Source organism: Martes martes, assembly GCF_963455335.1.
Source record: "Martes martes genome assembly, chromosome: 9".
Taxonomy (NCBI): Eukaryota; Metazoa; Chordata; class Mammalia; order Carnivora; family Mustelidae; genus Martes; species Martes martes.
Window position 1 is genome coordinate 196,959 of NC_137896.1, and position 15,814 is coordinate 212,772.

At 66.0% G+C, this 15,814-nt stretch overlaps 1 protein-coding gene across 1 annotated transcript; it reads left to right on the forward strand.

Moving 5' to 3' along the window:
* Nucleotides 1-5,714: 5,714 nt before the first annotated feature.
* On the forward strand, nt 5,715-7,366 carry SOX18 (SRY-box transcription factor 18; the record flags this gene model as incomplete). Its single annotated transcript, XM_080813162.1, has 2 exons — nt 5,715-6,069; nt 6,238-7,366. The coding sequence occupies 2 exons, from the start codon at nt 5,715-5,717 to the stop codon at nt 7,056-7,058; spliced, it is 1,176 nt and encodes a 391-aa protein (XP_080669288.1). The 3' UTR covers nt 7,059-7,366.
* Between the last annotated feature and the right edge of the window lie 8,448 nt (nt 7,367-15,814).

Sequence of the window (15,814 nt, forward strand, 5' to 3'; positions counted from 1 at the left end):
CGTCCCAGGCGCTAGCAGATCCGCCACTGCCACAGCCCTTCCTCGGGGCCTCAGTTTCTCAGTCTGCAGAGTGGGAAGAGCTGCCCACCCACAGTAGCATCTTCAGGAAAGTCCCCAGGCCGGCCCAGAGCCCTGGCCCGGTCCCAGCTCCCTCCCCCAGAGGCAGTACTTGGGGGAGCCAGGAGGCATCCCCTAGAGGCCAGCAGCAGCCCTGGCCGCCTGCTCCAGGCTCGAACAATGTGCTTCCCCCACACAATTCCCAGAAACGCAGCCCTCCCTGCCCTGCCCGCCAGGCTGGCGGCCACTCCACCCTCCCCATCCCCAGGGGCCCAGGGGCGGGGGGGGGGAGTGGGAGTGGTGGGGGGGTGGTCCAGGGCTACGGGTGAAAGGAGGAGGTCTGACTCCCAGGGCACCAAACCAAGGGATCCCTGAGGTAGCCTCTCCCAGGGGTCTGTGCGCACTGCCCCCACTGCCCTCCTGGAAACTCCTCAGGGAGGCAGCTTGCCGCTGGGCAGCCGGGAGAAGACCTGCTCCTCCTTTCCCGGTGGTGAGTCCATCCTTCCTGAGCTGCCCAGGCCCACCTCCACACAGCAGCTCCGCTGAGACTGTAGAAAGCTAAGTCACATCACACCCTCCTCTGCTCAAAACCCTCCTAAGTCATCAACTCTCCCTCAGAGAAAAAGACCTAGACCTTCCCAGGCCTCACACAGCTCCTTGTCCCCTCCTTCTGCACTCCCTGCTCTTCCCCTATATCAACACACCTCTCTGCCCCAGGGCCTTTGCACATGCAGCTCCCACTGTGTACAACACTCTTTTCCAGGTATCTCCTCATCTCTTGTACCCGTTCCCTTCTGGGGTTGTCTCAAAAGTTACGTCACAGAGTGACAGGCCATGCGCACCCGTGACACGGCCCCTCCCTCCCCGACAGCCGGCAGCACCGTTCTCCAGAGCACACTCCGCAGCCCGGCACCCCATACTTTGCCTTGTTTCTGGATTTATTGACTGTCCCTCTCCAGCAGAACAGGAGCCCCCCTCCCCAGGCAAGGACTTGGGTCTGTTTTGTTCACTGTCTCCTAGAACAGAGCTGAGTTCACAGCAGGCACTCAATAATGTACGAATGAATGACTCGTGCCCCTGAGTGAGAAGGGGTGGGTGGTCCCCGAGAACACAAACCTGCCCCCCAGCCCGTTTGGCAGTCCCAGCTGGTTGGGCCATCAAAGCCGCTTGTCACAAAGCTAGGGCAGCGGCAGAAAAGACACACAAGCTGAGGGCCCACTGGGGGCTCTGCTCCTTCTCTGCACCGTTCCCAGGGCAGCCGAGGACTGTCACCAGAGCCTGGCAGGAGAGCGAGAGAGGCCAGGCCAGCCCAGGCAGGAAGGTCAGGGTGGGCACTGCCCGGGACACCCAGACAGCCCCACCTCTGCTCCTCCAAAAGCCCCTGAGGGGAGTGGGGCCCAGTCCTGCAGGACAAGGTCACCTGTCCGCCCCGACCCCGGGTGCGCCGCCTGGAATAAAGGCAGCCATGGTCACAGGGGCCCCGGGCGCAGATCGGGGGCCTGCAGGGCGGGGGGAGGCAGGGCTTGGGGCAGGAGCTCTGGGCCCGCCGGACGACTGGACAGACAGAGTGTCTGGCGCCTGCTCAGCCAGGCCGGCCGGCTCCCTCCTCACAGCTGTGGCCTTCCTTCCTGAGCCTGCGTTTCCTGGCTCCGCCCTGCTGTTGCCACGGAAACCTAGAGCCGGGTTCCCATGGAGCCCCTGCTGCGCCCGCGGGGCCCACACAGCTTGCTGAAACCCCCAGGACCCACGGGGCCGCCCCACGCCAGCCCGGGGCTCACCGCATCCAGCGGCCCAACTCGGCCGGAGCGACAGCCCCCCTTCTACAACAACAGCCCTGGACGCCTGGAGCGTCGCGCAAGTGCCTCCTGCCACAGGGGACCCACGCCACCCTCCTCACACCCACAAGGCCCTGCCCCCCTTCTCCCAGAGGAGCCCCCACCTGTTCTGTCCCGCTGGCCCCCGTCCTCCCCACACACCCAAAACGCCCAGGGCGACAGCACCATGTCCCCTCTGCTGCAGACCCTCAGCCAGTCTGACACCCCCACGAGCCTACTGACACCCTAGTTCCCAAAACACCTAGCTCGGCCCGAGACCCGGGTCCCCTTGAGGGGCCAATAACCCCCAGCCGCCAAGCCTGACCCTCGTGACAGCTGCTGCCGCTGAGCCCAGCACCGCCTGCCCCCCGCCCCCCTTCTCAGGAGCAAGGCCCGCAGCGTTTGGGAGGCCCAGTGGCACGGCGCTGTGCACACCAGGCCCAGCATCCTGGGGCTGAGAGCAAGAAGGCACGGGGCGGGGCACGAGTCCCAGCGTCCACCTGGGCCGGCCCGTCACTTGGGGAGGGACATGCGCGCATATGCTTCTAGGCCGTTGGGCAGCTCCCTCTGAAGCCCTGACCCCTGGACAGAAGTCCAGGCTGACCCGGCACCTTGCCTTCTCCACCCCCAACCCCAGCCCTTGCAGCAGGGTCTGAAGAAGGAGCACCAGGATGAGGGCCGGGCCCAGAGCCCCCTGGTCTCAAGGACCCCGAGGTGGGATTCGAACCGATCAGTCCGGACACAGAAGACTCCCCTCCACCTGGACCTGTGTCTGATGGGGACCCCACCCCCACCTTCCAACAGAAGGAGGGTCCGGCCCCAAGGGATTCAGTAATTGGTCCCAGACTCCCGCTCCTGCAGCAGCCAGGGCCAGGCGGGTGGGAGCTTGTGAGGTCTGTGCCCCGGGCAGCGCCTGGGAGGTCTGCCACTCCCAGAGCCCAGCCAATCCCCCACCCAGAGCCACCGAGGGGAACTGCCCAGCACCCTTTGCAGGCTTCACCCAGAGCCTGGGGGTCTGGTCCTGGCTGATCAAGGGCGCGGCTGGAGGCCAGGGACGGCAGTGTCCACTCAGCACTCAGCCCGGCCCCCACGCTTGCAGAGAAAGCGTGCCTCCCTCTACTCCACCTTTCTGTCTGGGACACTGGGGGCTGCACACAGGGCCCCCATAAGGGTGGGCAGGAGCCAACCTGGGCCAGGCCAGCCCAAGGTGGGTTCTAGACGCACAGGAATGGCCCAGACTCACGAATCACCCCCACTTTGGATGGAGCTGTGCTCTTGGGGACCGCCCCCCTGGTGGGTGTTGAGGTGAGGGTTTCACTGAGTGAAACCTGAAAGCTGAGGGTGAGGGTTTCCCGTTCTACCCTGTGGGACCCCCTCTTGTGGCAGAGTCTGGCGGCCACCTGGCTCCTAAGGCCATGGGCAGACTCCAGCGCTAGACGCTCCAGCAGACACAGACCTTCCCCGTCACACAGACACACACAGACCACACACAAGCGCGCAGACACACACATCTGACGCCCTTCCCCCAGGCACCACTGACCACACCCCCACCAGCCCTTGCATAGCCCAGGGGAGTCCCCCAGCCCGGGGATCTGGGGTCAGGGCCACCCCGGCTGCCGTTCCCACCCCCCACTGTCTTCCCATCTGGACGGTGGGTCAGGCCACCGTCCTCACCCCGAACAGGCAGCACACGCGCCCGCACGGAACGACAGCCTGACTCCGAAGAGGCAGGGCGCCACCCCAGAAGGCTCTCCTCTTGCCCTGCCCAGCCTCGGCGCACAGGACAGGACAGCTGGACACCCGAGCAGCACAGCTCGGCCAAAAGGGAGGGTCGTTGGCTGGTGCTGGGCGGGGTGGCTCTCCTGGCGTGGGGAGGGCGGGGGGAGGCTGCAGGGGACCAGGGCCGTGGTGAGGTAATGTCGGATCAGCCTAGATCCACCTAACGTCGGGGGAGGTTGCAGTGGAGGATCCTCAAGGCTCCCTCCCAAGCCCCAGGGACCACCAACCCAGACCGGCTCCTGGCCAGGCTAAGCCAGGCCCCGCTGAGCTCGGAGCACACCTGGAAGGGTAAAGGCAGTCTCCAGCAGGTGCTGGCTCCTTGGACCCTCTCTTCAGCCTGGGCTCCTGCTCACACATCTACTCCCACCCCTGCGTGGTGCCCAGTCCACCCACGAACGCTGGCCAGGCCGGAGCTGGCCCCCCTGGGAGAGGACTGTGCACCTGCCCACCCCAGGGCCCCTCACCCTCGCCTGCCTCCCGGGAAAAGCTGAGCTTTCCCCTAGACCCAGAGAATCCACGCCTTGGTGCCCTGACGGCCCCCAGGACATCGGCCCAGTTCTACGTGGTGAATGAGGCTGTGGGGTCTCAGGGATCTCGAAACCAGTCCGGGACACCCAGGGCTTCACTCCTCCAGCTGACAGACGAGGCCTTACATGACAGAACCCCACGCAGAGACAGGATGGACACCCAGCAGCCCTCAGGTTGAGGGACCTCTGTGGGGGTGCTGGCCTCTCCTCAAACCAGGAGCTGCCCACAGGGCAGAGCTGGAGGACTCGCCCCATTCACAGCACTAAAAGGGCCAGGGGACTGAGAGCCTCTGGCCGCACAAGCCCAGGGTCACCGACACCTGGGCCGGGAAATGTGGAGCTCCCAGCACTTGGTGGGGAGGGGAGAAGGGCCGCACAGATCCTGGGCTGTAAGTGGATGTCTCGGAGGGAAAAGGCCCCCAGAGCCACTGAGCACACTCATCGCATCTTCAGCAGGGCAACAGTCCTGGGGGAGACCCCTCAGACCCCCCAGTTCCTGTAGCCCAGGTCCCCTCCCAGACTTCGAGGAGACCCGAAGCTCCCTGGAAACCCTCCCAGGCCCAAGGGAGACCCCCCCTTGCCCTCCCCCTCCCCCAACCCTGGATCTGGGCTCACTCTACCGCTTGGCAGAGGCTGGAGCCCGGCAGGGCGGTCAGGTGCGGCTGGTCCCAGCCCCTGACCCCAGCAGGCTTCGGGAGGGGGAACAACGCCTGGGACTCTGCACCTTCGGTGGAGGTCCCCACGCCCTCTGGTTTCCCTTCACTCCGCTGTGGGTCCAGGGTGTCCAGCGCTGAGGTTCTCCCCGTCTGGAGTGGACTCTGCGAGTGAGGCAGGGAACACCACAACCGTCTTCTTGAACCCCATGGACAAACAGGGGGTCTCGGAGCCCCCAGTAGTGAAAATTCCACATGTGTGTGTAGGGTTGGGGACGTGATGCGCTGCGGTTACCCAGGGCACGCTCCCCCCAGAGACAGGGAACTTTTTCCAGAGTGCCCCCTTCTTTTGAGCTAGACCCCAAGAAGGCTTCTTGGGTAGCCTCCCAAGAACAAGGGTTAAAATACGCCCGTCTCCTCCTCCCAGAGTCATTTCACGAGGGGGCGGCCACCCTCCGCCAGAGGCCGTCCGGGGGTCTGACTCCGTGGGTGGGGACGGCAGCTCGTCTCTGAGAGCCGGACAGCCCCCATGAGGATGCCCCCTCCCCAGCTCCAGCCCACAGGAGCGGCCCGTTCGCAGCCGGGGTGAGGCGGTGGGGGGGGTCCGTCGCTCGGAGAGGGCGCGGGGGCCGCCGCGGTGGAATCCGCCGGGCCGGAGAAGAAAGGGAGCCCCCGGGGAGGGGGCGGCCCCAGCGCGCCCCGCCCCGCCCCGCCCGGCCTGCCGCCGATTGGCCCCGCGCCGCTATATCTGGGCGCCCACCCGGCTCGCGGCCACCGCCGTCTCCGCCGCCGCCCGCCGCGCCCTCCGCGCCCGCCCCGCGAGTGCCCGCTGTCCGGCCGCCGCGCTCCCGCGCTCCGTTCCGCCCAGGCCGCGCCCAGCTGGAATGCAGAGATCGCCGCCCGGCTACGGCGCACAGGACGACCCGCCCGCCCGCCGCGACTGTGCATGGGCCCCGGGACCCGGGGCCGCCGCTGAGCCGCGCGGCCTCCCCGCCGCCGCCGCCCTCGCCGCGCCCGCCGCGCCCGCCTCGCCGCCCAGCCCGCCGCGCAGCCCGCCGCGCAGCCCCGAGCCGGGGCGCTATGGCCTCAGCCCGGCCGGCCGCGGGGAGCGCCAGGCGGCCGACGAGTCGCGCATCCGGCGGCCCATGAACGCCTTCATGGTGTGGGCGAAGGACGAGCGCAAGCGGCTGGCGCAGCAGAACCCGGACCTGCACAACGCGGTGCTCAGCAAGATGCTGGGTGAGGGGCCCGGGGGCGGGCGGGCGCGGGGCGGGGGGCGGGGGGGACCCGGAGCGGGGCCCGGCCGGGGCGGGCGCGGGAGAGGGCCGCGCCCCAGCCTCGCGGTGCGCCCCCGGGGGCTCGCGCCCGCCGACGGCCGCCCGCTGACCCGCGCCCGCCGCCCCGCAGGCAAGGCGTGGAAGGAGCTGAGCGCGGCGGAGAAGCGGCCCTTCGTGGAGGAGGCGGAACGGCTGCGGGTGCAGCACCTGCGGGACCACCCCAACTACAAGTACCGGCCGCGCCGCAAGAAGCAGGCGCGCAAGGCCCGGCGGCTGGAGCCCGGCCTCCTGCTCCCCGGCCTGCCGCCCCCGCCGCCCCCGCCGCCGCCGCCGCCGCCCGAGCCCTTCCCCGCGGCGCCTGGCGCGGCCCGCGCCTTCCGCGAGCTGCCGCCGCTCGGCGCCGAGTTCGACGGCCTGGGGCTGCCCACGCCCGAGCGCTCGCCGCTGGACGGCCTGGAGCCCGGAGAGGCCGCCTTCTTCCCGCCGCCCGCGGCGCCCGAGGACTGCGCGCTGCGAGCCTTCCGCGCGCCCTACGCCCCCTCCGAGTTGCCCCGGGACCCCGGCGGCTGCTACGGTGCGCCCTTGGCCGAGGCGCTCAGGACCGCGCCCGCGCCCGCCGCGCCGCTCTCCGGCCTCTACTACGGCGCCCTGGGCGCGCCCGCCCCGGGCCCGTACCCCGGCCCGCTGTCGCCGCCGCCCGAGGCGCCCCCGCCCGAGGCCGCCGAGACGCTGGGCCCCGCCGCCGACCTGTGGGCCGACGTGGACCTCACCGAGTTCGACCAGTACCTCAACTGCAGCCGGACTCGGCCCGACGCCGCCGGGCTCCCGTACCACGTGGCGCTGGCCAAGCTGGGCCCGCGGGCCATGTCCTGCCCCGAGGAGAGCAGCCTGATCGCCGCGCTGTCCGACGCCAGCAGCGCGGTCTACTACAGCGCCTGCATCTCGGGCTAGGCGGCCGGCGGCCCCGGCCCGCGCCCCGCTAGCTCCCGCCGCGGGCGCGACTGTATTGCTGTGCACCCCCGCTCTGTCCCTCTCGCAGGCGCAGGGCTCGGCCGCGCCCGGGCGCCCCGCAAGGGCGGCTCCCGCCTGTCCTGGGGCTCTTCCAGGAAGCCCAGGCCTAGGACCTGTTGGCTGGCCCGGCCAGGGCAGTTCTCGAAGCGTCTCATTCTTTTCTGGCAGTGTATTTCCTAGAACCAGGCTGTATTTTTTACTTCGCCTTTTTTATATACTTAATACAATATATTTAATTTTTAATTAAACTTTTAAACTTTTTCTTCCAAGGGGTTTCAGTGACCAAAAGCACCCATGTAGCGAGGCTTTTTAAATATGAAGAGAACCACTGTTTGTCTGCCTTAAAGCAGGAGCAGGAGCTGGGTCACCCCTGAGCCAGGCGAGGCCACAGTGAAGTGACTGGCTCTCTCCTCTGAACACCTGAGTCTGTGGTCGTTGGGGGAAGGGGGAGCGGGGCACTCAATGACCCTGGCCGTGCCCTTCCCCCACAGAACCCCCCCCCCAGCTTGGGTCCCAAAGCACCCACTTCTCCAACCTTCCAGGCCACCCAGCAGATCGAGCTGGCGGGACGCATGAGGTGTGGGTGTGGGTGCTCCCCCGCCCTCCCAGACTTCCATTCCCTTCCTGCCCCACCCCCTATTTTAACTGAACCCTAATAGGGGTCAGAAATCCCCCCACCCCCCACCCGTGTTTCGTCACCCTCGTCTCTTTAAACTTCTAAATAACTGCATACATACATACATACATAAAATAAAAATGAATAAATACATAACTAAAAGTTTCTTCAAACCCAGGCACTACTGCTCAGGTCTGTCCTCCTCTCCAAGAGGGTTGGCCTGTGACAGCTATAACAGACGTGGCACCCTGGGGCCCCGTCTGTCAGTTTTAAACCAGAGTCCCCGGAGGGGGCGGCAGCACGATGGCCATGCTGCTCCCCACGGTAACCTCTCCAGGCTCTACTACGGACAGAAGGTCAACGACCGAGCAGGGAGGCTCAGGCCTCTCACCTGAGCCCTTCCCCACTTGCAGCAGAACTGGACACCCCTCTCTCCAGATTCCTTGGTCCCCAGTCCCTCACTGGGGAGCTGATCGCTGACACCCTGATGTGGAAAGGTCGCTCACAGCTCAGTGTCCCGTGTGTGTGGGAGTCACGGGGTTCTCCAGACGCTGCCTGTGCTCCAGGACGGCCAGTGAGACGGCTACCCAGGCATGTGTGTGCAGAAGGCTCCCAGCATGGCTGTGACCTTGTGACCACAGGGGCATCCATGAGGATGACCATGTGATCCTGTGCGTCTGTGTCTGTCCCAAGTCTGCGGCTGGGTGTGTGTGTGTCCCCACATCTGGGACTGCTGCCTCAGTGTGTGGAGGGGGGGGCGGTGGACAAGCTGTGGGACTGTTTTTACAGGTATCCAGCCTCTCAGGGGCAGTGACGTCACCTCTGCATTGACTGGCCAGAGCTCCCCACCAAATGGACAAAGCAGGGTGACTGCTGTACCTGAGCCCCCCAGCCCCACCCCATCAGCAGCTGGTCCAGAAAGTCCAAAGACAGAGCCAGAGGCATGAAGGAGCAGAACCAGACAAGCAAGGGAGGGCAGGAAATGAACTCACAAGTGCAGAGAGACACCCAGGGTGGGTGGGGGGACAGAAATAGTCCACAGGATGCCAAGGACACTGTCTGCTCCTTCCGAATATACGTAATAAGTATGATGCCCGGCAGGGACACGGAGGCACAAAGGCCGGGCCCGTCCAGCCACGTCTGTCATGGGCTTGGAGGCGAGGGCACTGAGGCCGCAGTGCCGAGTCCTGGGCTCGTGCGTGGAGACCAACGTGCAGGGCCCGTGAGTGTAGGTCATCAGCTCTTGTGGCCAAACTCCTGCTCTGCTCTGGGCCCGCCCCTTAGTGGTGGGACAGCTGACCCGCCCCCTAGCGTCCTGCGTCAGCTGAGCCAAAGCAAGCCCCACTGTGGGGACCCAGGAGCCTCTGACCCAGGTGTGGACCTCCCCTCCACACGCTGCACCCGCTGGCCAGGGCAGAGAGGAGGCAGTACCAGCCCAGACTGTCCTGTTGTGTGAACAAGCCCCACTGAGGACCTCCCTGCCTAGGCTGAACCACTGTCCCTTGCCCCACCTGTTGTCCCACCGCAGAGATACCGTGGGGATGGACACGCAGGGGAGGGTGGTAGATGAGCAGACATGGCCCGCTGTGTCTCCCCCGTTTCCTGGCACAGGCTGGAGTAATCGTCTCCCCTCCCCCATTCTGGGCTCCTCAGCCAGCCCCACCCAGAGGGTCCACCCTTCCAGGGCCCGTGGGGTCAGTAGGATGGGGAGCCACAAGGATGCCCCCCGGGGGGACAGCAGGCACCGTTGCCCCAGTAGGGAGAAGGCAGAGAGCTTGACACCTGGAAGCCCCTCCCCCCGTGGCAGGGCAGGAGGCCAGTGGGGGGCCCAATTTCGAGCAGGCCCCATGGCCAGGGGCTGGAGGAGTCCAGGAGCAGAATGGGAACAGGAGAGGGCCTCCCACAGAGAGCAGCTGTTTCCAATAGCAGCTCCTCCACAGTGGTGGGCTGGCACAGGAGGGCGGGGAGGGGTCTCCTCGAAGGACCCCGGCCCAGCGCCCTGCCTGGGGCGCTCTCTGAGGGGCCTGCCTCGGCCCCCTCAGGAGCGAGCAGTGCCCCCCCCCCACCCGCCCCTGTGCAGGACACGGCCCCGGGGCCTTGGGGGCTCCAGCCCTGGGTCAGGCTTCCCACCGCTCACCCTCCTGGCTCCACCCACCTGCCTCCAGGAGGGTCAGAGAAGGGAAGTCCCCACCCCCAGCCCCCGCTGAGTCAGGCTGGCCAGGAACAGACCCTGGCGGCCTAGGGCCTGGCGGGAAGTCCCAGCAGCCCTGGCTGGCACGGGCTACAGCTCCCACGCCCAGGTCCCAGCCGGGCCCAGGTGTCGTGCCCTCCCCAGCAAACAGGCCAGGGGAGGAAGTCAGGGAGGCGGGGGCACGGAACGGGTTAGGGGCACCCTCTCTCCAGTAGACACACCTGGGGACACCACACACACCTCCAGCCGCACAGCCTACCAGGAGACACATCAGGGCCCCGGCTGTGCTCGGATGCCCCACCCCAACACGGGCAGGGACGGACCTACAGCACGCTCCTCTCAGCTGGACAAGCACCCCGGACAATCCAGCCGCTTAGCCCACACCCTACAAATCCTGCCCAGGACTCGGGCAGCGAAGTCAGGGCAGCTTCGCCCTGGAGTCTGCCCTTGGAGACAGAGCTGTAAGGCCATGTGGCCTCCACGCCTCTCCTCCCGACGTTCGCCCGTCTCCTCGACAAGAAGCCCTCCGGTGGGAGCGGTCACACGCAGCCCTCCGGGTCCCCCGCCCCCTTCTCTGTGGATTGGCCTGTTCTGCACATTGCACAGAAACGAAACCATACGTGGATTAGGAGTGTGGCTTTGTTCACTGAGTGCGACATCTTCAAGGTTCGTCCACGGTGTCGTGTCCTTCGTTCCTTTGCGAGGCTGCACCGTACTCCTCTGCGTGACCAGACCGTGCCAGCCGACGGGCGCTGGGCTGTCGCCTTACTGCACGACTGTGAGTCATGCTGCGGCGAGTGCTCATGCACAGAGGTTTTGTGTGGACATGTGTGTTTTCATTAAAGTTGCACCCATTTATGCCTGTGAGCAAGTGGGCTAAGCACATTAGAGCCCTATGCTACAGCAGCTGTCCCCAGAAGGGGGGTCCGGAGCAGCGGACCTGCAAACCCGACAGCCCAGCCCAAGCCTCAGTCTCAGTCCTCCCCACATCCTAACCCACTCCTGCCCCAGGCTGAGGAAGGGCCCCAAGGGCCAGGCTCCAGTCCACAGAGGGCCTCGGCCAGGTGTGTGGGAATTCCCAGCCCAGGATTGGGGAGAGAGCCGTGGGAACGCCAAGGCTCCTCATTGTGTGCACAAGTCTGCTCGGGCTCCCTCCCCACCTGTAGGCCTGTGTGGACACCAGATAGGGTTCAGGGGCCTGGCTCAGCGCAGTGGGAGCTCCCCACCCTCCACATGTCTCCTGTGGTCCCACTCTGTCCCCCAGGACACAGCCCTGTCTCCGTGACCCTGCCTCATGCCCCACCACCCCGGCCCCAGCCCTCACTACCCAAACCTGTGCCCCAGGACCCCGCCCCGCATCCCACGCTCCTGCCAGCCTGCGCGCGCCGAGAAAACAGGAAGGGGTGCGCGGCGGCGGCGATGCAAGGAGGTGCAGGAAGTGGACGCCGGGTGCGGCGCTTATCTTGGGCCCCAGCTGGGGACCCCTGGCCTCACGCCCCGCACAGGCCCGGTGCACTGGAGGACGGGGCCTGCGCACCTGGCGAGGAGCCCCAGCCACCTCCCCCAGGGGACAATGGTCCCAAGCGGGCTCCAGGGGCAGGACCCCACGGAGCCAGGCTCTGCCACTGCACAGACGTGAGCAGAGGTCCCCTCGAGGCACAGCTCGGGGTACCCAGCGGGCTCAGTGGGGAGAGCCCGCACCTCTCCATCTCGGGGTCGTGAGCTCAAGCCCCATGCTGGATGGAGCGATTACTTTAAAAAAATGAACTTAAAACAAACAAACAAACAAAAAAGCCCAGCCACAGCCCAGAGGTGACCCGGCACCAGTGTCCAATCCCAAGCCGGCCCACCTCCCCCACAACACACTCCCCTTCCCAGGTCCTGACCGTCCCATTTCCCCCCAAACAAGGACTCACTTCCCCCAGCCAGCGTTAACCCCTGCTGGTTCTTCAGGAGGAAGGCCGGGGAGGTGGGGGTCGCTGGGGTTGGGGGGGTAGTGGTGGTTGTTTTCGTCTGTGTTTACAAAGCCGGGTCTTCTCCTCGGGAGGGGACAGGATGGGGACTGTCCCTGGGAGCCCCCCAGGGTCCTGCAGGCTGCTGGCGGGGACAATGGGCTCCAGCACCTGGCACCCCCCTCCCCCCAGCCCTGAGCACTGGCTTTGCTTCCTGGAGCCCGGGACGTGTTTGTTCCCGCACCAAGTCCAGCTGGCCCAGCCGCCTGCTTGCACACCTGCAGGCCGGGGGCCCACACGCGGCCTCACACGCAGGGGCCCAGTGCCGGCCAGGCCAGCGCACCCTTCAGCTCTGGGCACAGATGCTTCCTCCGGCCGGAGCGTGAGCCTGCGCCCCCTTGGCGCCCAGCGCCAGGTGCAGGGCCCGGCGAGCTCCCATCCGGTCCCGCGGCCGCGGCTCCAAAAGCACGGGAACTGCATCTGCCCAGGGTCTGGGCGAGGGCGGCGCTCGGCTTTCCCACCACCTCCCCTTGCTCCACAGGCCGGGCCGATGGAGGGGCCCCTGAGGGAGGGGACGTGGAGGAGGGAGGGGCCCTCCAAAGGGTCAGCACGAGGGGCTGGACGGACCCCCCCATGTGGTCTTTGGTGCCCACAGAGAGGCAGAGGTGGGAAATGGGGGTGGAGAGAGAGGAGCGGGTGGTCAGGGTGGGGAACACCCAAGTGGCAAAGCCGGGGTGAACTTTTCGGTTTTCCAACCCAGGGCCGGGCTCGCCGGCCGGGTTCCAGATGTCCTCTCAAAAGCCCCAGTCTGGGGGGAGCTGTGGGACACAGGCTCCCCTTGCAAGTCGGCCCGGCCCCCCTTCCTTCTGGCGCTGCACACAGGGGGTCTGGATCCCTGGCTGCAGGAAGTTGCACAAGCCTGGCCCGTGCCCCGCGGCCCCATCTCCCACCCTGGCACAGCCCCTCCTTCGGGGACCCAGCCCCCACCTCCCTGGATGCAGCTGAGAAGGCACATGGACAGCACGGGATGCCACCGGGTGAAGCCCCCAAGCCGACCACGAGCCTGCCCCAGACGGCGGCAAGGAGGGACGCGCAGCACAGGCCCACGGCTTTGTCCCTGGCTGTGTCCCTCCCTCTCCGCCGGCTCCAGTCAGATCCAGCCTGCGGCTCTGTGCTGTGATGGGCAAGCCACAAGGAGGGTCTCGGCGCCGAACACGCAAGCAAACACCATGGGGTCTGAGCCAGCAGCCCTGGCTTGCCCTCTGCTCTCTGTGTCTTGGCAGGTCACTGTGGCTCCCCTCCTGCCCCCAGGCCTGCTCTGGTTGGGATACCCTCACCCTGGGCAAGTGGACTTTGTCCCAGGAGCCAGAAGCCCAACTTGCTGCCATCCTATGTGAGCCACGACACGGCCATGGTGGGATGGTGGCCCCAGGAGAGAGAGCCCGTGGGTCGGGGCTTATTTAGAAAAAAGGCTCTTGGTAGATGTGTCTCAGGATCTTGAGGTAAGGAGATCGTCCTGGACCACCCAGGTGGCCCGCAGCCTGGGGGCAAAGACCCTCCTAAGAAGGAGAAGGCTGGGACGCCTGGGGGGCTCAGCCGGTGAAGCGTCTGCCTTTGGCTCGGGTCGTGATCCCGGGGTCCTGGGATCGAGCCCCGCTTCGGGCTCGCTGCTCAGCAGGAACTTGGCTTCTCCTTCTCCCACTCCCCCTGCCTGTGTTTCGTCTCTCACTGTATCTCTCTCTGTCAAATAAATAAATAAAATCTTCACACACACACACACACACACACACACACCCAGAAGGAAAAGGCTCCGCGGAGGAAGGAGCCTGCCGTGGCTGTGGGAAGCCGGGCTGGATGTGGCCCAGGAGGGAGCACAGCCCGACGACACCCTGATTTCCAGCCCATGACAATGACTTTGGGCCTCCAGTCCTCAGGACCACGAGGGAAGAAATCTCTACTGTGTTAAGCCGCACCATTTGTGACCATCACAGCAGCCCCAGGACACTGATACAGATGGTGTGCGATTTGGGGAAAAGGGTCCAGGTCTCCACACCCACGACGCCGGCCTGTTATCAAGTGGTTGGCAAGACGACGTGTGGGTCTCTGCCGGGCATGGAGGCTACTCACTCTAGCGAAAGGGCAGGAGGACAGGGTCTGGTGGGGACCGGGGCTCACGCTGAGAACACGTCAGGAGTGAGACTGGGGGCACTGGGTTCTGCCGGCTCAGGCCACAGGCTTCCAGTCCCTGCCCCAACAAGTTCACCTTGCCGGGGCAGACCAGAGTTAGACTTCAGGAGGGCTGCCTGGAAGAGGGGGTCTCTGCCGGGCAGGGGGGCTGGGCCAGGTCCAGGACACATGCACCTGTGTGTCCATCCTCATGGCCAGCCCCTCAGCACACCCATGTGTGCACACTCACACACACACACACACACACAACCACATGGGCTCTGGCAGGAGCCTCCAGGGAGAACAGTAGGGTCAGTGGGCCTGTTCACGGGGTCGTGGTCTAGGACTCAGGATTGTGTCCCTGAAACTCAGGCCTCTGCTCCCTTTCCTGCCGCCCCCAACCCCAGGCTGTTGCTCAGCCTTGGCAGATGGAGGGGCTGCCCCCTCACCACCCACCCCTCCCAGGAGCGGCCTGGCTGCTCTCAGCAGCAGAAAGGGGGCACTGTGGGTGGACAGTAGGTCTGACGCCCCAGAGGTTGTGCTCTGATGCCACTTGGAGAGGAATGCTGTCCCCTCAGGCTCTGGGTCTGGGCCAGACCTCAGTGCAAGGAGCCTGTCGGGAAGCAGGAACAAGGGGGGGGCCTCCACGGAGAGCCTGTCCCCATACCCACACCCTTACACTCTCTTACTGACCTTCAGCCCTCAACTTGGTGGCCCCCTACCTTATGCTCCAACCAAACTGGGACTTTTCCTCCCACCCCGACTTGCAGGCAAGGGCAGAGGAGTCTGTCAACAGAAGCCACAGCACCCGCGTCTGCTCCTCTGCCTGCCCTCTCCAAGCCACACGGGGACATATCCAGGCGCTCAGGCCAGGACCCTGGCACTGCCTGGGTCACTCCTCACTCCTCCAGGTCCAGCCCACCTCCTTTGGCCCCACCTCCACCACATGGCCCCAACCCCCACATTCCATGTCCGTGCAAGGCATAGGGATCTTTCACGATCTGGACTCCAGCACCCCCGCTCCGCGTAGACCCTCCAGCCCCGGGGCCGCTTCCTCAGCCCGACGGAGCCTCCTGTGGAGCCTCCTGTGGCCTCGAGCTCCAGACCACGGCACACGCACGGAGCGCGGGCTGCAGACACCAGAGCCGTGGGATGCTCCACGGGGCACACGGTGCCTGCACCGTAGGCGTCCCCCTCACCCCGCGACCGGGCCCCCAGGGCAGCTGCACACTGTGGTGGCGGGCGACTGACTGACGGCCCGCTGAGGTCTGGGAAGCTCGGTTTCCCGCCCCGCGCACAGGGCGCACATGGGCGGTAACCGTCTAACCCAGCTCTCAAGGCTCCGGGCTGTGTGCTTTGGGACACGGGATGACCTCCCAGGGCCTGGGTCTCATCAGGGACCCTTGTTCTGTTGCACAGACTAAACGTGTTCACACATGTGTGGCGGGGAGCTGGGTCCGGAACAGCTGGTCTAGATCTTCATGTTGTGCTAGTGTGGACTGCCCCGCCACCACGGCCCTTCTGGATCCCCGGCTTGTCTCTGCTCTGCCAGGGTACCCCAGAGGCAAGGCCTGCTCTGGTGCCTGCTGGGTCCGTCCACCTTCCACAGAAGAGTGTGATGGGTGTTGGGTCCATCAGGCGTCCTCCTTGGCCGGGGCTCTCTCTACCTGACCCTCTCTCCCTCCCCATCGGGTGTCATTGGGGAGGGGGTCGTGGACACTCAGGTCTATGCGGCTGTGGGTTGGGGAGTCCAGGATCAGCCCTGCACCCT